Genomic DNA, 19,053 nt, shown 5'->3' on the forward strand with positions numbered 1-19,053 from the left:
GGGTGCAGCGGGGTGGAGGGGCCCGGGTCTGGCTGTGGAGATCAGAGCTCCATCCCAGGAGCAGCCCAGGCCCGCCAGCAGCTGAAGGGGCCGGTGCTGCTGTCTCTGCAGGGTAACCAGGACGCCACGGCTCCACCGGACGCGATGGCTCAGCCCTACCCCCCGGCCCAGTACCCCCCGCCCCCCCAGAACGGGATCCCCGCAGAGTACGCGCCGCCGCACCCCCACCCCACGCAGGACTACTCGGGGCAGAGCACGGTCCCAGAGCACGCCATGAGCCTCTACACACCAGCACAGAGCCACACGGAGCAGCCGGGCCCCGAGGCCAGCACACAGTCCATAGCAGGGACACAGACGGTACCGGTACGGCACTGCCTGGGGCATGGGGGCTGGGGGCTGGAGGGGCTGGGGGCTCCAGGGCAATGCCACAGCTGCCAAAAGGGTCCTGGGGTGGTGGTGCTGCCTGGCCAAAGTCCCGCAGGGTCCCTGCCATCACTCCCCCTCACAGCCCCCACATCGTTTCTGATCACTGGTGATCCCCTTCCTTGGCTCTGCTCTACAAGATCGTGGCTGTTACAGGGCTGGAATGCACCAGGAAGGTGCTGAGCTCAGCCCTTTCCAGTCCTTCCATATGGTCTCGATTGTGGTGTCTGCACCCCCACCCCAAGCACCCCCATAGCCCCACCATCATCCCCCCGTTCACTCAGGATGGAGGGACACCCACGGGGTTCTGCCCAGAACCAGGGGACTGTGGGGTCCAGGGTGTCCCTGCAGGGCCAGGGGACATTCCCTGGGGAGCCAGGGRCTGCCATGGCCAGGGCTGATGGCAGCGGTGCCTCCCACAGCAGACAGACGAGGCGGCACAGACAGACAGCCAGCAGCTACACTCCTCAGACAACACAGACAAACAGCAGCCCAAGAGGTTACACGTCTCCAACATCCCTTTCCGATTCCGGGACCCCGACCTGCGGCAAATGTTCGGGGTGAGTACAGCTCATCCAGGCACCACTCCCTGCTCACTGCTGCCCTGGGCATCAATGGCATCAAATTGGCACCTTGGCAGTGTCACCTGTGTGTCTGTCCTGCCCAGCCCTGTGTGTGGAGCAGGGAGTGGCACAGAGCTCTTGTCCCCCTCCGCTGTCCCCTTCCCAGCCCTCATTAGGACTCAWGGCAGTGCCAGCTCATGAAATTTTGGATGACGCTCTCCAAGTCCTGTTAGAGTGGGAGCCAGGGGAGGGACGAGGGTTATCACCCAGGTCTGGCCCCTCTRGGGCACAGTGCCTGGCACAGAGCCCCGTGCCAGCAGCTCTGGGTGCAGGGACAGCTGCTTTGTAGGCACTCACCCCTCTGTTCTCTCTGCTTGCAGCAATTCGGGAAAATTCTGGATGTGGAGATCATTTTCAATGAGCGGGGCTCCAAGGTGGGTGRTGCCCTTGGCCAGCCCCATTCCATGCACCCAGGGAGGGTGTCAGTGGAGCCAGGTTGCCCAGCAGTGACCTGCTCTCCCCTCCTGCCCCAYGGGACCCCAGCATGCAGTGCCCCATCTTGGGGCACCCCGGTGCCAACTGGGGGGGATCATAGGGGTCCCTGCACTCTGCTCCGGAGGGAGGAGAGGGCTCGCTCTGTCCTGCCACGGGCAGCTCGTGTCCCGCTGTGTCTGGATGTCTCTGTTGTATCTTCCCCACTTTCTGTGCCCCTCTCCCAGACTCTTCTCCCAGCTCGTGGGTGATTCTGGGACCCCCTGGCCCTGCGGGGACCCCAGTCTGGGCTCTTCATCTCTGCACTGTGGCAGCCTTACCTCCTGCGCCAGCTCTCCTGATTCACCCCCTCTCTCTCTCTGTCCCCACACCCTCTCTCTGTCTGTCTCTTTCTTTCTCCTTTTCTCCTCTGCTCACAGGGTTTTGGGTTTGTAACTTTTGAAACTAGCACAGATGCCGACCGGGCACGGGAGAAGCTGAATGGCACCATCGTAGAGGGCCGGAAGATTGAGGTGCTCAGATAAGTGTGCTAGTGCCGTGCCATGCCTGCGTGTGCGTGTCCCCTGCCCGGGTTTGGGATGCTTGGGGACAGTCCCGGGTGCCCCAGGTGCCCCAGGCGTGTGCATGTGTCCCTGAATGTGGCACGGGAGCATGTGTGTCGCTTGGCACAAGGAGTGTCTGGCCCAGAGGAGGCTCCCGGGTGCATGGAGAGCCGGGGTGTCAGCGGGGGCTGCATTCTGCCTGTGCAGAGGGGTCTGGCAGACCCACAGCACCGCACAGCCACCCCCATGCTGCAGGGAGCTCTGGGGCTCTGCCCCGCATGCCATCCCCACCCGCCCTGTGCTGGGAGGGAGCAGCCACTCGGGACTCCACAGCTGCAATGCCAGCAGCTCCCAGCCCTGGAGGCTTTGATTTCTCCAAATTTGGCACAGGGATCATGCTCTTCCCATTTGCCAACAGCTCCTCGCTGGTGGTGGCCGGCAAGTGGTGGAAAGCTGAGAGCACATGGTAAAGGGCGTGTGACAAAATGTGCCCAGCAGTGCTGAGGGTAGCGAGGGAGCCTGGCAGGGCACAGCAATGCCCCGTGGACGAGGAAAGCATCTTCCAGCAAAGCCGGACAGGGGCTGACGGGCAGCATGTCAGGGCTGTGCCTGAGCATGGCACTGGCAGCTCTTGGGACACCTCCACCAGCCCACCCCCAATTCCAGCTGCAGCATGGCTGGAGGCACAGGCAGCTCTGGGGAGGCTGTGGGCAGAGATTTGTCTCGTGTCTCTGGTGCAGCTGGCATCCTTTGCTCCAGCATCCGAAGCAGCAGCAGCACGCACTGAGCACAGCCCAGCGGGCCCTGGACCCCGGCCTGGCCAGCTCTGCCCCTCAGGCACTGAGCCCCTGTCCCTCTCTCTCCAGGTGAACAACGCCACAGCCCGTGTCATGACCAACAAGAAGGTGGCCAACCCCTACACCAACGGTAAGGGCCAGGGGCTGCACAGGCATGGGCAYACCGGGCACTGGCACTGCCCCCCTGCCCTCCTCCTGTGGCAATGGGGCTGTGCCCCTCGGAGCACCACGGGCACAGTGCTCTGTCCTCACCCACTCTCCCTGCCCACAGGCTGGAAGCTGAACCCGGTGGTGGGAGCAGTCTACGGCCCCGAATTCTACGCAGGTAACGTCGGGTTGTGGCAGTACCTGCTGCAAGTTTCYCCCAAAGTCATCTCTGCACTGTGTCCACTGCTGCTCTGTGCAGTGACAGCCCCTGGTCCCTCTCCCTGTCCTTKGTGCCTGCCAGGACAGTTCCCCCTGTGCCATCCCCTTGTCCAGCATCCTCACGGGCCATGTCCCTGCCACATGGGGTACAGGGTGGGCTCCATGCAGGTGTCCTGCGGGGCTGTGTCACCTGCTGTGGAAAGCCCACGGGTGTCCCCTCCCTCCTGCAGTGACAGGGTTCCCATATCCCACCACGGGGACGGCTGTGGCCTACCGAGGGGCACACCTACGGGGACGAGGACGTGCTGTGTACAACACCTTCAGGGCTGCGCCACCACCGCCCCCCATCCCCACCTACGGCGCGTGAGTACCGGGGCACCCTGCTCGGGGCGGGGAGGGTGTGCTGCTGCAGTGCCAGGTCTGCGGGATTGGCATCGTTTCATGGTCTGTGGGATTGGCATCGTGCCACCGTCTGCGGGATTGGCATCGTGCCACGGTCTGCGGGATTGGCATCGTGCCACGGTCTGTGGGATTGGCATCGTGCCACGGTCTGTGGGATTGGCATCGTTTCATGGTCTGCGGGATTGGCATCGCGCTCCTGCCAATCGAGGGGAATGGGCTGCGGCCCAGGCTCACCTGCTGGCCACTCCCTGCTCTTGGGGTGACCCACACGCTCACCAGCCCCCTGTGTGCCAAGGCACAGGCCGTTATTGCAGCCAGCATGGTTGGTTTAATGGAAACTCTGGGTCGGCACATGTGGCTGCCATGGCGTTGGTCACAGACGCAGCTGTGGCCATCTGCGGCCACTTGGCCGCTCCCAGCAGCGATCCTGCCCTCAGATCCTCCTCTGCCACACCCTGCCCTTGGCTGTGCCCTCTGCTTGTCCCAAGTCCCTGCCCAGAAGTGCCTTCACAGCCTGGACATCCCTTCTTGCCCCTGGGCTGCGATGCTGAGGCAGTTCCCCATCCTCTGCCCTCACCCCACTGTGCCCATCCAGGGCCAGTGATTGCCAGGCTCTGATGCCTCTGCCTCCTTTCCAGGGTCGTCTACCAGGACGGGTTCTACGGAGCTGAGATCTACGTAAGTGGCACAGTGCCCAGGGCTGGGCTGTGATGGGGACCGGGGCAGGTGGCACATGGTTCCATGGTGGGCTCTGCCCCCATCCCTTCTGCTGGGAGGGAGGCAGTGGGAGCACAAACAGAGCATGGCTTCTCCAGGGTGAGCTGGGTGGCACTGCACAGGGTCCTGTGCCCAGTCCCGTGCCCCTGCCAGCCCCCTTGCAGGGCTGGGATTTACAGCCTCAGTGCCTTGCACCCGCRTTTAACCTCCGTGTCTGAGGAGCCAGCGGCGATATTTCAGGCGGGCACTGAAGGATTTATCTAACRTGACACTTCATTAAAGCGAGCGGGGAGGTGACATTCTCTTCTCTGGAAATTTAATTTTTTAAGGTTAATGTTTGTGAAAGCCCCTGGGGAATGGTAATGAGGCTGGTGCGTGCCCGGTGGCACTGGCACCAGCTTTCTGTGGGCCCCACACCACTCTGTGCAGTGCCAGGGTGCCCCCAGCCCAAATCCCGGTGGGTGCTGCCCCTTGACCAGTGTCTCCTCCCTGCAGGGGGGTTATGCTGCCTACAGGTACGCCCAGCCCGCAGCAGCAGCGGCCGCATACAGCGACAGGTGAGCACCTGGGGGGACCCGGGGTCAGTCCTGCCCTGCCCACGCTGACACCCCCAGCTTTGTGTGCCTGGGAAGGGACTGGGTTAGTGTGGGGAGGGTATCCTGCTGTCCTCAGGAGCAGGAAAGGGCTGGCACCGCTGCAGGGGGAGCAGGGAGGTCCCCGGGGCTCTGCAGGGCACAGGAGCCCCGCTGATGTCATGACACCCTTGGCTGTGTTTGCTCCTAGTTACGGCAGAGTGTACGCAGCAGCAGACCCCTACCACCACACCATCGGCCCCGCCGCCACCTACAGCATTGGCACCATGGTAAGAGCAGCCCCTCGGCCTTCCTCTGCTTCCCGGGGGGCTGCACACAGCCTGGGGAGGGGTCTGGCACCGCGGGGGCACTGCGGGGCTGTGGGAGGGGAGCGGGGATGGCGCAGCCCCTGCCTGGCTCTGTCTGCAGGAGAGGAGCCCCCACCCTGCACCTCTGCCCTCACCCTGCACACCCTGCCAGTCCTGCCTACACACAGCACTGCCCCGCTGCCCCCACATCACTGCCCAGTGAGCTTCCAGGACCCCTCTGTCATCATCCTCCCACACCACTGCCCATTCAGCTTCCAGGACCCCTCTGTCATCCCCCCACACCACTGCCCATTCAGCTTTCAGGACCCCTCTGTCATCCCCCCACACCACTGCCCATTCAGCTTCCAGGACCCCTCTGTCATCCCAGTGCAGGACAGCGTCCCCAGGGCCCTGCACGCAGCACACACACACGGGGAGCACTGCAGCCCCTCACGCACCACAGCTCTTGGCCRGCTCTGACAGCATCAAAGATGAAAAATCACACTCACGGCTCGGATCTCAAAGCCAATCTGCCTTTTTCTGCCGTTTTTTACTCCCTTGGCACTCCCAGGCCTGGGCAGCAGCTAGTGAGGGGCCACGGGCACTGCATCCTCGGGGTTTTGAGCTCGGTGCCGCAGCAGGGATGGGGACAGGCTCCTTGGCAGGCATGGCACAGCAGTGCCACRCTGGAGGCACACGGCAGCCTCCCAGGGCAGTGCCCACAGCTGCCACAGAGCCTGGGAAGCACTGGGCACCCTGGCCCTGCCTGCCCCTCACGTCCCAAGGACAGCAGCGATTTGGTTTCATTTGAAAGAGGAAAAAAAAGAAAGAAGAGAAAAAAGGGAAGATCTAGGCTTTGGCTATCTCCGAATACTGATTGGCTTTTTTTTCATCTTTGATGTTGCAGGCTAGTCTATACCGAGGAGGGTACAGCCGCTTCACTCCCTACTAGCAAGACAGACCCAGCCCCCCCACCACTGCCCCTGATGCTCACTAGCACCAAACCAAACCAGGCAGACAGAGCCGAGGCCGAGCCTGCGGAGGAGCCGCGGGTGCTGCCGGGGCTGGCGCTGGGCTCTGTGGGGCCACAGCACCCCACACCCTTAGGGTTACCTCAGCTGCTCCATCCTGCTGCCCGCCCGCCTCTCCTGCACCATCTGCCCGCCCTGGGGACCGCAGGGAGCCCATGGCCCCAGCAGCACCCCGTTCCCACAGCTGAGGGGTGGGGTACCCCACGGGCACTGCCCCGCAGGGGATGCAGAGGGCAGGCGGGGATGCTCAGCGGTGGGGATGCTCTTTCCACACGTGCTGGGGCTCAGGCTGACTGCRGCCCCCCAAGCAGCCCCTCTGCCCCATAGGAGAGAGAGGAGCCAGCTGGGGTTGCTGCCAGCTCGGGACTGAYGAGGCTGGGGTGGGTTCAGGACCCTGGGGCAGCCCCCCGGGCAGTAATGCTCCTCTGGCCCGATGGCACTGCTCTGCAGGATGGATTGGGGTGGGCTGGGCTGGCTGTGGGCTCACAGGCTGGCATGGTGCCCGTGTGCCCCCTGGCCAGCAGCTCGGCCTGCCTGCTCCAGCCAAAGACCTGCCTCTCTTGTTTCTGTTGTAGTGAACCCGTTGCTGTTTCCTTCTGGGACCAAGAAGGGCAAAAAAATCCACACACACACACAAAAAAAAAAGAACCCCAAAATACAAAAATTAAAAGCAAAGCAACAAAAAGAAAACAAACAAAAAAACCAACCAAACAAAAAAAACAAAGCCAAGCGGCAGCAGCCAAGTGAGTCCCAAACTGTCCACACGCACCGAGCGAGCGAGTCCCAGAGGAGCCGCGGCAAGCACTGGCGGTCGGACACGCCGGAGGGACCCCCAGCGCCYCGGCCCCGCAGCCCGGCAGGGAGGGAGCGCGCAGGAGGCGCGGGGTCCGCGGGGTCCGTGGGGCTCTCGCCCGCCTGGGTCGCGGGGCCTGGGCACCACGTCTTCCTTTCCCYGGTGCGGCAGCAATGGGGGTGCCGGCGGAGCGCTGCGCCCTGCCCGGCTCAGGGGACCGGGTGACGGGCTGGGGACCCGGCTCGGTGCCACCCGAGCCCCGGCGCTGGCGGCCATCAGCGTGTCAAGGGTGCGAGGCCTCAAGTCCAGCACGGAACTGGGGCGGCGGCGCGGCCGCGGTGCTGAGGCGATGCAGGGGATGAGCCTCTGCCTTTTAAAGGGAACTTTTGTTMGGAGGAGCTTGCAACTCGCTTGTGACCCCTTCCCCTCCTTCCTCCCTCCATCCCTGACAGCCGCGCTCCCACCCTGCCCGGAGCAGCCCTGACCGGCGCTGGGCCGGGCGCTGCCCCAGTCCCGCTCCCGCTCGCTCTGTGGCACGGGACGCGCTCACGGCCACCCGTCCGTGCCCAGGCAGCGGCCCCGAGCCGCGGATCGCCCACGGGCACGCACCCCGGCCCAGGGTGGGCTGCAGCTGCGGGCACGCTGGGTGCGGTGCCAGTGGCACAGGGCGCTGCGGAGCCCGYGCTGGGGTGCAGCACTGTCCCACGCCCTTACGGCTCCGCCACTCCTCAAACCTCACTTTATAGTCTGCAGACACCCCCGACGCCCCAGCGATGAGCTCCCCCTTTTCTATTCCCAGTGTACATAGCCCCGCTCCCCGGCCCTGTACAAAGCTCCGTCCATCGCTGTACTGGCTTCTCCCTTACAGCACCCCTGCGCCGCCCCAGCGCGCAGGCTGGCGCCGGCCCATCCTGTATGCTTCAAAGTGTGAACATTCTAATAAACAGTATTATTATTATTATTATTACTATTATTATTATTATTATTATTATTGAAATTATTAATAAAGATTTCTTTCTTCAACTAGGGCGACTCAGGTTTTGATTGGTTGAGGTGCGGGGGCGCGGGGCTGTGGCTGCTACAGTGGATCCGGCCGTGCTGGGCAGGGGCCACTGCCTGTGGGCAACTGGGGGAGCCTTGGGGYCCCCAAACTCAGCATGGTGAGGGAGCAGGGTGCTGCATGAGGAGCGCTCTCATGGCTGGGCCAAGCCCTTCATTCTCCAGCCTTCAGGTAATTCATTCCTGAGCACGTTTTCCGCCTCAGGAGCAGCAGCTCCATCGCTGACATTGGTGTCCCTGRTGGAGCCCACGTTGTTTGGGGACAGGGCTTGGGACCCCACTGCAGGAGCRCTCGCCTGCTCCTGCCAGCTAATTGCTTGTTCACCAGACTGTGAGTAAATAATTGCTGCTATAAATTTTCTCTCCTCCTCACAAGATGCTCAGGGGAGGCAGCGCAGGCTGGTGGCATTAATGAGCACAGTGGTCACCCATGCTGGGCTGCTCCTCAGGGCTGCCACAGATCCCATGCTGGCAGCTCCCCACCAGGCTGAGCCCTGAGGGGATGTGTGGTGGGCATCCTGAGGTCTTRGGGCACCTAAACCCAGCCTGGGTCACACAGCCTGGGGCAGTGAGGGCTGCAGGAGCTGGCGGGGTTCTCAGGGCAGGTGCCTCAGTCTGGGGTCACACATGTCGGGGGGTCCCTGCCAGCCACTTGCAGGGTCCTGRTCAGCACCCAGTGGGCCCTCACAGTAAGAAGAGGGACCCAGCAACCCAGGGTGATAAAATGCAGCCTCCATCCTCCGAGCCCCCTGCCCACAGCCCGCCTGCCACACGGAGCAGATGACACGGGCTGCACCACGGTTGCTTTACTGCCCATCCAAGCCTGGTGCGGAATAGACCAGCACGAGGCGGCCCCAGCGCTCGGGGTCCATGGGCAGCTCATTCTGCAGCACCGGCTCCACCAGCAGCTCCAGCCGGCACGACTGCCCGGGGTCTGGCTGCGGCACCRCCAGCCCCACGGCGCGGAACAGGCAGCCCTGCGCCAGCCCCAGCAGCTGCGGCGCCGTCTGGCCCAGGCGGCACCGGGCACCCTGGCTCAGCACCCGGAACCATCTGGCACGGCCGGGAGGGAAGGACCAGCGCAGGGTGAGGCTGAGCRAGAGCTGCTGCGGCTCGGGGCCCTSCTGCCACCAGAGCTGCGAGGCCGTCACACTGTGCACCTGCGCCGGGGAGGATGTCACACTGGCTGTGTCCAGCACCTGGAGGAGAACCACAGCGCTCTCAGGGCCGGGCCAAAAAGCAGCCACCTGCCCTCCCAGAACAAGGGTGGCACTGGGGCAGGTGTCACCACCCAGCAGTGGCAGGCACTCACCCGGACCTCCCCAAGGAGGCAGCTGAAGGATGTCTCCTGCAGGCTGGGCTGCTGGCGGGACACGATTACAGAGAGGTCTCGCAGGCTGCAGTCCTGCAGCTCCAGCTCGTAGCACCTGAGAGGGACGGGGCAGAGCAGCAATGGTGCCAGGSAGCCCTGGCATGCCGTGGCTGCCCGTGGACACAGGATGCAGGCAGGGCACTCACCGGCTGGTCCAGCCATGCGAGTTACGGTGGCAGGCAGCGAGCAGCTTGGCGAGGCCAGGCGGCGGTGCTGGGAGGAACCGGGGGTGGTAGCGGCCGTTGGGCTCTGCAGGAGGGAGCCAGGTCAGGRCACGAGGGAATGAGCTGGTCCTGTGCTCCCCAGCAGGTGCTCATTGCAGAGAGAACAGGGGGACAGGCTCCTCACCGGGCAGGGAGGTGGGGTTGCCCTCGAGGCAGATCCCCGAGTCCCAGGTAGTGACCTCCAGTGCCACCGTGAAGTCATCGGGCTGCGGCCCCTCCAGCTTGTAGAGCAGGGTCACAAAGAGCTTGGGAGGGGCTGGCATCTGCAAAGAGAAGAGGCTGATGACCCCAAATCCACCCAGAGAGAGACAGAGACAGAGAGAGAGACAAAGAGAAGGTGCATCGGGTTAGGTGTGCTGGGCAGTGCGGGCAGAGCCTGGGCACGCTTGCCACAAGACCCTGGGGMCACACAGCTCAGGCCATGCAAGCCATGCCATGGTGACATGGTGCCAGCCCAGGGCTGAGGAGGGGCCAGAGGGCTTTGTCCCAACTCACCGGACAGCCACGTGCTCCTCGCCGGGCGGGATGGTGCCCTGCAGCCGCAGCGAGCTGCCCCCGCACCAGGCGTCCTGCAGGCAGCAGCTGGTGCTCAGCCTGCCCTGCTGCTCTGGGTACAGCGGCTGGATGTCCTGCGCACTCAGGTCGAACCAGGGCCCAGACTCTTCATCCTACATCACAGGAGAGCTGGGCTGGGGCAGGCGAGAGCAGGGTCCCTGCTGCCCAGTCCAGCCCAGCCCAGCCCAGCCCAGCCCAGCCCAGCCCAGCTCAGTCTGACCAGAATAGAGCTGTCACCCTGTGCTCACCTTCCCATCCAGGAACGTGCTGGTGCCCATGCCCAGGCTGAAGGAGGTGGCGAGGGGCAGCGTGCAAATGCTGTGCGTGGGCAGGTACTCGGCCAGCAAGCCCCAGAACCTGGAGGCAGAGGGGGGTGTCAGGGCAGATCCCTGTTATGGTCACTGCCCTGCAGGGCCTCAGGTATCGCTTCATCTGGGGCAGAATGGGGCCAGCAGCCATGGTGTCTGACAGCCACCGTGTCCTGACAGCCGTGTCCCACCACCCCACAGCGCTCCTGACCCAGGGCGCTCCTTTCCACATTCCAACACCCGCCCTGCTGAGCCACCCTCACCTGTTTTCGTTCTGCAGGAAGTTTTCCTTGCCCAGGTGCTCATAGACCCAGCCAGGAGCGAAGATGGCTGCAGAGAGGCCGTACTGGCGGATCAGGCGCAGGGACTGCAGAGATGAGTGGTGAGCAGCACGGGCCAGGCCAGACAGTCACTCTGTCACCTGTCCCTGCTCTCCCCTGGTTCCACTGGCCCCATGGTTGGGCAGAACACAACAGGGGTGTGCTGCAGCATCTCCGCCTCGAGGTATGAGAGACTGGGATCCTCCAGCTCCCTCTCCATGCGTGGCCAGCAGCTCCAGGGTCCCTCACTCCTCAACAGCTCATCCCCGGGTTAGCAGCMCAGCMCAGCACAGCACAGCCCAGCAGGGCTATCAGTGGGAGCTCAGAACCTTCACTGGGGAAGGTCCAGGGTCACAGTCCGGCCCAGCCCTGTCACACCCACCTTGTCAGTGTCGAAGCCACCACCGATCACATCCCCACGGGCAAAGACATCAACACCGACATAGACGTCGTTTTGACGCTGCCCAGCCAGCCTGCGTGTGCGCTCCAGCTGCTCCTCYTTCCAGTTGTAGTTGGTGAACAGCCCATCACAGGCATCAAAGAACATCCTGGGGATCAGGGTCAGAGTGGCAGCTGCTGTGGCCGCACAGCACCTCACCAATGGCTGTGCAGGTCGTGCCTGATCGTCCCCATGCTGGGTTTGGGGTGGGCTCATGCCCCCTGCCCAGGGACAGTTTTGCTGGCCTCACCTATTCTCATCATTCAGCTCATTCTGCCACTTCAGGGTGCCRTTCTTCAGGACGCTGTCATACCAGATCACCAGTCCTCCCGGCACGGCGCTGTGCACCCGCGCTGTCAGGTCACGCAGGAAGCCGGGCAGGTTCCCCACTGCTGCTGCCTACCAGGACAGAGCAGGAACAGGTGGTGAGGGCACAGGATGGGGGCTACCCATGGGAACAGCACAAAGGCAGGGAGAGGCAGGGAGAGGCAGGGAGAGGCAGGGAGAGGCAGGGAGAGGCAGGGAGAGGCAGGGAGAGGCAGCGGGGCGAGCAGGGCCAGCACAACTCACACTCAGAGTGTTCTCGATGTTGATCAGCCAGCCGTCGAAGCGGTAGTGCTGGGCAATGCGGGCCAGCTGCTCGGCCACAGTGCTGTACACCTCCTCACCGCCGGCCAGGAACGCCTCACACAGCTTCTCCCCGTCTGTCCACTCCGTGATGAATGTGCCTGGGGAGGCAGCGAGGGCAGGGTCAGCTGCATATCCTGCTAAATCCACCTGGCTCCTGGGGCTGGCCCAGGCTCAGCCCTGCCCTCACCCAGCACAGGGACACTGTTCCGGTGTGCTGCATTGGTCCAGACCACAGGCGGGATGGTGACAGTGTGGTGGCTGAAGTAGACAAAGATGTCGATGTAGCGCCAGTGGTAGAAGACATAGGGGTTGCGCGTGGCTGAGCCCTGGATGAACCTGGGAAGAGAGAGGGAAGAGGGTTGGGCAGTGCAGGAAGGACGCTGACGGATGCTGCGGGGCTGGGCAGGAGCCTGACTCACAGCCGGGAGCTGGGCAGAGCTGTGGCACTGATCCACCTCTGAACATCCAGCTGATCCACCTCTGAACATCCCAACCCAAGCAAGGCTCCCCAAGCACTGGTGCCAAGGGCCAAACACCCCATCCCTGCTCACCGGCGGCTGAGCCAGCAGGAGACACGTCAGGCACAAACAGAAATGGCTTGGGGTTTGAGATAYTGAGCTGCACTGTCACACGTCCCACCTGGCACATACCTGTCCTCCATGTAGCCGCCACGCATGTCATGGCACACCAGTGTTCGGGGCCTCCTGCTGTGGAGCGGGGGCTGGCGCTTGGCCAGGGGCACGGCCGACACATTGAACTCATCATCGCTGTTGGGCTGCCAGGCCAGCAGCTCTTCCAGGCCTGACAAGAAGAAGCTGATGGGCTCCGTCGTCTTTGTGTCAAAGTACCTGGCTGGAACAACGGGAGACAGGACAGGGTGAGCAGCGAGCGCTGCCTGTGCAGCTCGGTACCGCAGCGGCACTGTCCCATCCTGGCGGGGCAGAGGGGCAGGGGACCCTCTGGTGGTGCCTCACCTGGCAGCGGCTGCGGGCGGTCGCTGATGGTGGCATGCAGGACAGTGGTTCCCTGGGTGTCCGCCGCCGGCTGCAAGCTGTCCCGGGAGGTGGGTGAGGGCCGAACCGGGCCAGCACCGTGGCCAGCGCCCACCGGGCCCTGCCAGCCCCGGCACCGGTCCTCATCCCGTCCCGGTCYCGGTCTCCATCCCCATCCCCGTCCYCATCCCGGTCCCGGACGCGATCGCGGCCCCGGCCCCCGCCATCCACCTCCGCCGCCGCCGCCCGGCCCGCTCCGCCTCCGCCGGCTCCTCCGCTCCGCTCCCGCTCCCGGCCTCGGTTCCCGTTCTCTTCCCTCTCCGCTCGGGCCGCTCCGCCGTCTCCGCCATGGCGCTGCCGCCGCCGCCGCCGCCGCACTGAGGCCGCCGCTGCCGCCACCGGGCCCGGCTCTCCCGGGGGCGCGGCCCCGCAGCTCCGCCCGCCCCGGCCCGGCCCCGGCCCCGCAGCTCCGCCCCGCCCGTGCCCCGTGTCCCGTGCCCCGTGTCCCCTGTTCCCTGTCCCGGGCCGGGGCGTGTCCTGGGATGCACCGCGTCTCTTGGACAGGGTCGTGTGTCCCGTGTGTCCGTGCACTCGGGGATGGAGATGGTGCCCCAGGGGCCACTGCGGCCGAGCAGCTTTGCCCGTGCCACGGGACAGGGCTGGGGCTCTGGGGTGATGTCCCCACCCCATAGGTACAGCTTGACCAGCCTCATTTGGCTCCCACCATCCACCCACTCCCCACATGTGGGGCCAGGGCTCTATTTAAGGTCATCCYGAGTGCCCCCCAGTCCATTCCCCTCCCCTCTGTGCTTGGGGTGCTGGTTTCCAGCTGCAGCCCTGACGATCCAGCCCCTGACACCCATCTTCACCTCAGACCTATCTCCTCTCTTTGGATGTGCTGGATGCCCTGGACTTGTGACAGCCCTGCCACCCTTCGCAGCCTGTGTGTTGCCAGGCTGACAGTTGTGTCCCTATGCTCAGCTCCCGGTGTTGGGGTGCAGCCGGCCCATGCAGTGCCTGACACAGGTCTCCAGCTCTCCAGGGATGGGCTGCTCTTCCCTCTTCACCCCCAGCTCAGCAGCACCATGCCAGCCCCAGCTCTCAGGGAGCCCCTGCACCCCAGGAGCAGCACCCTGCCCTGAATCCTTGGAGCCCCCACACACACAGGACACTGAGGGTGTGAGCAAGGCTGGAAATGTGGAGTGTTTAATGTGGCACGAGCTGAACGGGAGGTCAGCACGCTGGCCCACACCGCTGCTGCATCTACACAAACATGAAGCCTGGCCAGCAGATAATGTAACGGAAGAGGAAGTGGCTGAGCTGAAGGYTCCGCGCCCAGGGCTGCGGTGGGGAAGGAGCCCCTCCTGAGCAGAGGCTACRGGGAGCAATAACAGGATCTGCAGAGGAACTGATGCAATTCACTCCCTRCAGGGTACCCAGCCCCGCACTGCAACACCCGCACTGCGGAAGGAAAGGGGCCCTTAGTGGTTTGGCCTTTCCTGATGGTGCTGAGCACCTTCTGCCCGTTCCAGCCAGGGAGCACTGCTGCTGAGAGGAGGAACACAGTGCACGTGTTGGTGCTGCCTCGCACCAGGGCACCAGCAGTCACACTGTACCGGTGCCAGCTCAGCCAGTGTCACGACAGCTCTGGAGTGGGGAGAGGGGGTAAGCTCTGCCCACCCCGTGTATGCAGCTGTTTCCCGATCACAAATGTGGCAGGGGCTCAAAACTGCTCCAGCTCTTCCAGGGGTGTCTGGGTGGCCTCGAGGTGCTGGAGTGAGGGAATTCACACAGTGCAGCTGCKGGGGATAGTGGCACTAGGGTGACTAACAGCATGATGGGGGTGGCACTCCTGGGATGAGAGGCACCGAGGCTCCTCGGCCCCCTGGCCTGGCACAGGAGGAGTGGGACGGGCCTGGCGCTCAGGGGTCCCCGCTGTACTTGATGAGGTGGCCACTGAAGGTGATGTAAGTGTCGTACTCATCGCTGAAGACGGCATTCTCGCGCTCGCCCTTGTAGAGCCGCACCCAGACCTCATCCTGCTCCTTCAGCTCCAGCATGACACTCTGGCTCTGCATGATGCTGCGATCGCTCACCTGGGCGTAGAGGATCACCACCTCTGCCTCATTGTGCATGATGTGCAGGTACGTCTCCTTCTGGTTCCAGGTGTGCACATTGAGGCTGAAGTAGTAGATCCCAGGGACGTAGCAGTAAAACTTGCCCGTGAACATGTTGAAGTGGTCGTAGAGGTTGACAAACTCCGTGTCGAAGATGAGGGTCTGGTAGTAGTCGTTGCTGTGCAGGGGTTTCTTGCGGCCCACAGAGAAGGCGGCGTAGTGGCTCTTGCAGCGCTCCCCGGGGGCACCCATGCTGCCCTTCTGTCCCTTGGGCCCCGCGTGGCCCCTGCTGCCAGCCAGCCCTGTCTTGCCGAACTTGCCCTGCATGCCACGCTCACCACGGTCCCCCTTCTCTCCTGGGCAGAGCAGGAGGAGAGTTGGGCTGTCAGGATGGGCCAGTGCTGACCCAGCATTCCAAAAGCCCATTGGCCTGACAGGGAGGGATAGAGCGAGCAGGGACCCCCAGTCCTGCCCCTGCCCCCTCCTCAGGCTCYGATGCTGCTGCCCAGAGGCCACCAGAGCAGCCCACCCCGGTGTGGCTCCTGCCCTCTGTCTGCGCAGGGCACAGGAGCACCGGCACCACCCCAGCTTCTCACTCACAGCGTGCACTGTGAGCCCTGCACAATGCTGACAACACAGCGTGGGGCCCTGCCAGCCCTCACCTTTCAGGATGGTCATGTTGATCTGAGGCATGGGCTGGAATTGGGGGTAGAAGCGCTTTTCGGGTGAGGGGCAGCAGCGGACACAGCGGGGCTGTGGGGTCAGCACCTCCTGGGCACCGTCAGCCTTCTGCTCCTGCGAGGCCCTGGCAGGGCAGAGAGCAAAGCACAACAGGGAGACAGGGAAGGGTGGGGGCCCTCTGCAGTGCCAGGGCTGCCCTGGCCCCCGCTGCAGAGCACCCTGGCTCCGGGGTTCCCTCACCTGGGAGCTTGGTACTGGGCTGCAGCCTCCTTGGGGTCTGTCCACCATCGCTGGTCAGGGATGGAGCTGGTCTGGCTCCCCACGGGGCAGGGCAGCAGGAAGATCAACAGGACAACATGCACCCACAGCCCCTCCATGCCTTGGCAGTGCCCTGTGAGGTGCCAAGGACAGCTGAGGGGGACAGGAATGTGGAGATGCCCAGCCCAGACGTGCCCCAAGCTGTCCTAGGACAGCTGTCCTGCACTGCCCAGCCCCAGGCATCTGTGTGACTCCAACGAGCACTTGGGGAGACCCACACTGGGGCAGTTAGGGGGCTCTGGGCTCAYCAACATGTGGGCTGGGACACTGCAGCCCCTGAGCCCTGGCACATACAGGAGAGGGGATTACCTCAGGAGTTGAGAGTGGAGCAGAGCAGCAGCCTCTGATCAGCCAGTCCTGGACCAAGTGCTACTGCTCCCACTCAGCCTGGTTTCAGCTGCCTCCCATGGACCCCCAAGAGCAGCAATTTAGGGTGTCAGCACCTGAAGAATTACAGACAGCTCCAGATGCCATGGGACAAATGTCAGGATGCAGCCATGGCTGTGTGTGGGACCCCAGCCCGGSCCAGGGAGGTGTCTGCACCCCACACCCACAAAGATGCAGTACCGACCCTGTGAGGGGCTCCTGTGCCCTGGGGCTGCCAGCCCAAGGGGTTAAAGGGGACAAGGCACACTCCCCCAGAAACAGGGATGTGGGCTGGCAGCCCCACCTGGGAGCTGGCTGCCACAGGGAGAAACCTTCCTGCGACCACATCCTGCATGGGGCCAAAACTAATATTTGTGGTGGTGGTGGCACTGTGGCCCAGCCCGCGCACTTCGTGGCCCTTCCCTGCCTTATCAAAACCRTATCTGCTGGAGACATGGGGTCAGGCACGCAGCACCTCGCCCTTTAGCCCCAAGGCACCAGGACAGCCTTGGCCAAACAGGGGTGTAGCACTGCCCAGCGCCGGGCACTCTGCAGCAGCAGGGTCCCAGGCTGTGCTGGGTTGTGCTGCCCAGGCTCTGGCTCAGCCAGTGCCTCCCGGGTTGGGATATGGGTGCGGCCTTTGCCGTTCTCCCCTCCCAAACAGCCTCCCACGGCACCGCCCGGCTGTGCGGGATCCCAAAGCACCGCTCCGAGGGTGCAAAGGGCCCTCCCAGCCCTGTCCCGTGCTCTGCGGCTGGGCCGGGCCATGAAGGGTTTGAGGCACAATCCTGGTGTTTTGGTGAACACCCGGTCTCAGAGCACCTGGGTCCCCCAGCAGTCAGGGACCGGTGGCAGGCCACCGCTGTCCCCAGGTGTGGGGTCCAGGGACCATGTGTGCCCCCACAGCCGTGTGGAGGGCGTTGGAAGGCGGATTCCTGGGTTATGAGTCACTGGAGCTGGGAAGGGGCGGAGGGATCAGGAAAGGCTCCAAAGGGCTTTTCCTGCTGCTCCAACCCTCTGCCAAGGGCCCGGCCCCTTCATACACTTCCCGGGTGCCTGTCTCTGCATCTCTCACCCCATTGTCTCGGTACCGGTGTGGAGAGAAGCAGATCCAGGGACAGAAGCATGGAGGAGTTTAACCAGGGGCTTGTGAGCAGTTCTCACCCTGGAGAGCCTTGGCTCTGTTTCTGGAACAAACTCTAGGAGAGGGATGAGCAGCTCAGTGCAGCCTGCAGGCAGCAGGACCTCCACCCCCAGCTTATTCTCTCTGCCCAGGGTGGTGGCAACAAACTTCTCCACASCACAGCAGCCAGAACCACAGTGCCTCTGGGGTCATGCTGGTGGGCCAGATCCCCCATGTTCTGCTGCAGATGTTGGAATGGTAGCAGAGCTCTTTTTTTCCCTGGAGCAGGGCAGACCCGGCAGGCAGTAGGGTGGGGACTGCAGATGTGGGGAAGGACCATGGGATAGTTGCAGCCCTCCAGTTCCTGCAGCACCAGCAAGATGACACAACTGGGGACCCCAACAGCCACTGTGTTCCCTACAGAAACGCTGAAGGTGGCCCAGCACGGGCTTGATGTGTTTGTAGGGATGGGGTTTTTGGGAAGGCAGGTGTGGCAGGGCTGGGGGGGATCTGTGTCCTCCCAGAGCCACGGTGGGTCTGGCTGTGCCCTCGGAGGGCTCTGTGGGGCTCAGCCGKGTGCTCCCCACGGCTCCCTCGCAGGCCGGGCCGGGCCCCACTGACTGTGCGGGCACAGGGAGCGGTCCGGCTCTCCGGCCGTGCCCCAGCACAGCCGGGCTGTGTCGAGGCGGAGCCGCCTCCCGGTGCCGCGGCGCCGATCCCCAGCGGTGCCCCCCACACGTACCTGTGGGGCCGGCCTTGTCCCTGCCCGCGGCCGCCGCTGCCTCTCCTCGCTCGGCCCCAGCGGAAATGCACTTTTTGGAAGCGCGGGAGGCAGCGGGACGAGGCTCGTAGCCCTCCCCCGCCAGATGTGCGCCCGCAGCTGCCTTAACCATGTGTGCTCCCGGGAGCGGCCGCCGCCCCGGGCCGGGAGCGGGCAGCGGGGGCTGAACGTGCCCGCGGCTCCCGGAGCTGGTGCCGGGCTCGGGATCCCGCGGAGCAGGACCCTGCCTCATGCCGGGAGCGCCGACGCCGCTCCCAGCCCCGAGGGCACAGCCCCACCGGGCTCCAGCCTTTGGCACCCGGACACGCACACGGATCCCAAGCGCGGGGCTACGTCTGCCCCGCTCCCCCAGTCCGAGTGGCGGCGGAACACGGGGCATAATCAGGACAAGGACAGAATGTGTTGCGGGCTGGGCAGGGCTGCACTGGGGTCATGCCTGCAGGGCAGCCGGCCTGTGCCCACCCCACAGAGCCGATTCGCCCCCGCACTGCCTCCGCCGCGGGCTCCAACCGCCCGTGGGCGACGCGCGGCTCCGGTGGGCCCGGCGGAGCGCGGACCACAGCTCCCGGCAGYCCCCGCGGCGCTGGCGGCGGGGCAGTGGGTGGTGGCAGCGCGCGGTGTCTCCTGGTAGTTGTAGTTTGTGGCCCGGACGTGGCGGGCTGGCCGCGGCGCGGGGCCGCCGGGAGCTGTAGGCGGTGGCGGCGGCGGCTGCGCGCGGGGGAGGCGGTGCCGCGGTGAGCGGGGACGCGAGCGGGGGGCGCG

The 19,053-nt window shown here is 64.4% G+C and overlaps 3 protein-coding genes across 10 annotated transcripts in view; 1 reads left to right on the forward strand and 2 right to left on the reverse strand.

The window, feature by feature from the left end:
• The window catches only part of RBFOX3 (RNA binding fox-1 homolog 3), a 113,115-nt gene extending 105,143 nt beyond the window's left edge, over positions 1–7,972 (forward strand). For 2 of the 5 annotated variants that reach the window (XM_057380492.1, XM_057380488.1), the window contains 11 exons: positions 112–363; positions 846–983; positions 1,367–1,420; positions 1,898–1,990; positions 2,887–2,947; positions 3,089–3,142; positions 3,414–3,546; positions 4,224–4,263; positions 4,798–4,859; positions 5,086–5,164; positions 6,090–7,972. In XM_057380492.1, the coding sequence (XP_057236475.1) occupies positions 145–363; positions 846–983; positions 1,367–1,420; positions 1,898–1,990; positions 2,887–2,947; positions 3,089–3,142; positions 3,414–3,546; positions 4,224–4,263; positions 4,798–4,859; positions 5,086–5,164; positions 6,090–6,134 (978 nt within the window). In that variant the 5' untranslated portion in view covers positions 112–144 and the 3' untranslated portion in view covers positions 6,135–7,972. The remainder of the gene's footprint in view (positions 1–111; positions 364–845; positions 984–1,366; positions 1,421–1,897; positions 1,991–2,886; positions 2,948–3,088; positions 3,143–3,413; positions 3,547–4,223; positions 4,264–4,797; positions 4,860–5,085; positions 5,165–6,089) is intronic. The other 3 variants (XM_057380489.1, XM_057380490.1, XM_057380491.1) reach the window with 3 other exon arrangements.
• Positions 7,973–8,023: 51 nt separating this feature from the next.
• ENGASE (endo-beta-N-acetylglucosaminidase) lies at positions 8,024–13,315 on the reverse strand. Its single transcript, XM_057380481.1, has 14 exons — positions 13,137–13,315; positions 12,888–12,964; positions 12,564–12,765; positions 12,101–12,249; positions 11,854–12,011; positions 11,534–11,682; positions 11,227–11,392; positions 10,788–10,891; positions 10,465–10,573; positions 10,157–10,329; positions 9,786–9,940; positions 9,584–9,686; positions 9,378–9,492; positions 8,024–9,264 (listed from the first exon to the last, which is right to left on the reverse strand). Exons 1-14 carry the CDS (start codon positions 13,253–13,255, stop codon positions 8,872–8,874), a joined length of 2,172 nt encoding a protein of 723 aa, XP_057236464.1. The 5' UTR covers positions 13,256–13,315; the 3' UTR covers positions 8,024–8,871.
• A 738-nt stretch (positions 13,316–14,053) lies between these two features.
• C1QTNF1 (C1q and TNF related 1) lies at positions 14,054–18,620 on the reverse strand. Of its 4 annotated transcripts, none has more exons than XM_057380485.1 (5): positions 18,253–18,316; positions 16,331–16,464; positions 15,944–16,094; positions 15,685–15,827; positions 14,062–15,378 (listed from the first exon to the last, which is right to left on the reverse strand). In XM_057380485.1, exons 3-5 carry the CDS (start codon positions 16,078–16,080, stop codon positions 14,828–14,830), a joined length of 831 nt encoding a protein of 276 aa, XP_057236468.1. In that variant the 5' UTR covers positions 16,081–16,094; positions 16,331–16,464; positions 18,253–18,316; the 3' UTR covers positions 14,062–14,827. The 4 variants fall into 4 exon arrangements, with proteins under 4 accessions (XP_057236467.1, XP_057236468.1, XP_057236469.1 ...); XM_057380486.1 differs by lacking the exon at positions 18,253–18,316 and adding an exon at positions 17,463–17,586; XM_057380487.1 differs by lacking the exon at positions 18,253–18,316 and adding an exon at positions 17,463–17,586 and having other exon boundaries at positions 15,944–16,114.
• Positions 18,621–19,053: the final 433 nt, after the last annotated feature.

The sequence above is a fragment of the Malurus melanocephalus genome, unplaced genomic scaffold, assembly GCF_030028575.1.
Source record: "Malurus melanocephalus ecotype Western Australia unplaced genomic scaffold, MMel_1.1 scaffold_453, whole genome shotgun sequence".
In the NCBI taxonomy this organism is placed as follows: Eukaryota; Metazoa; Chordata; class Aves; order Passeriformes; family Maluridae; genus Malurus; species Malurus melanocephalus.

What these genes read in the sequence shown, in the direction of transcription:
- C1QTNF1 (XM_057380484.1), bottom strand. Translation starts at nt 18,523, where the DNA reads ATGAGGCAGGGTCCTGCTCCGCGGGATCCCGAGCCCGGCACCAGCTCC. An exon ending in GCCCAGTACCAAGCTCCCAG is followed by an intron (nt 15,828 to 15,943) that starts GTGAGGGAACCC and finishes CTGCCCTGCCAG; the next exon opens with GGCCTCGCAGGAGCAGAAGG. An exon ending in CAACATGACCATCCTGAAAG is followed by an intron (nt 15,379 to 15,684) that starts GTGAGGGCTGGC and finishes TGCTCTGCCCAG; the next exon opens with GAGAGAAGGGGGACCGTGGT.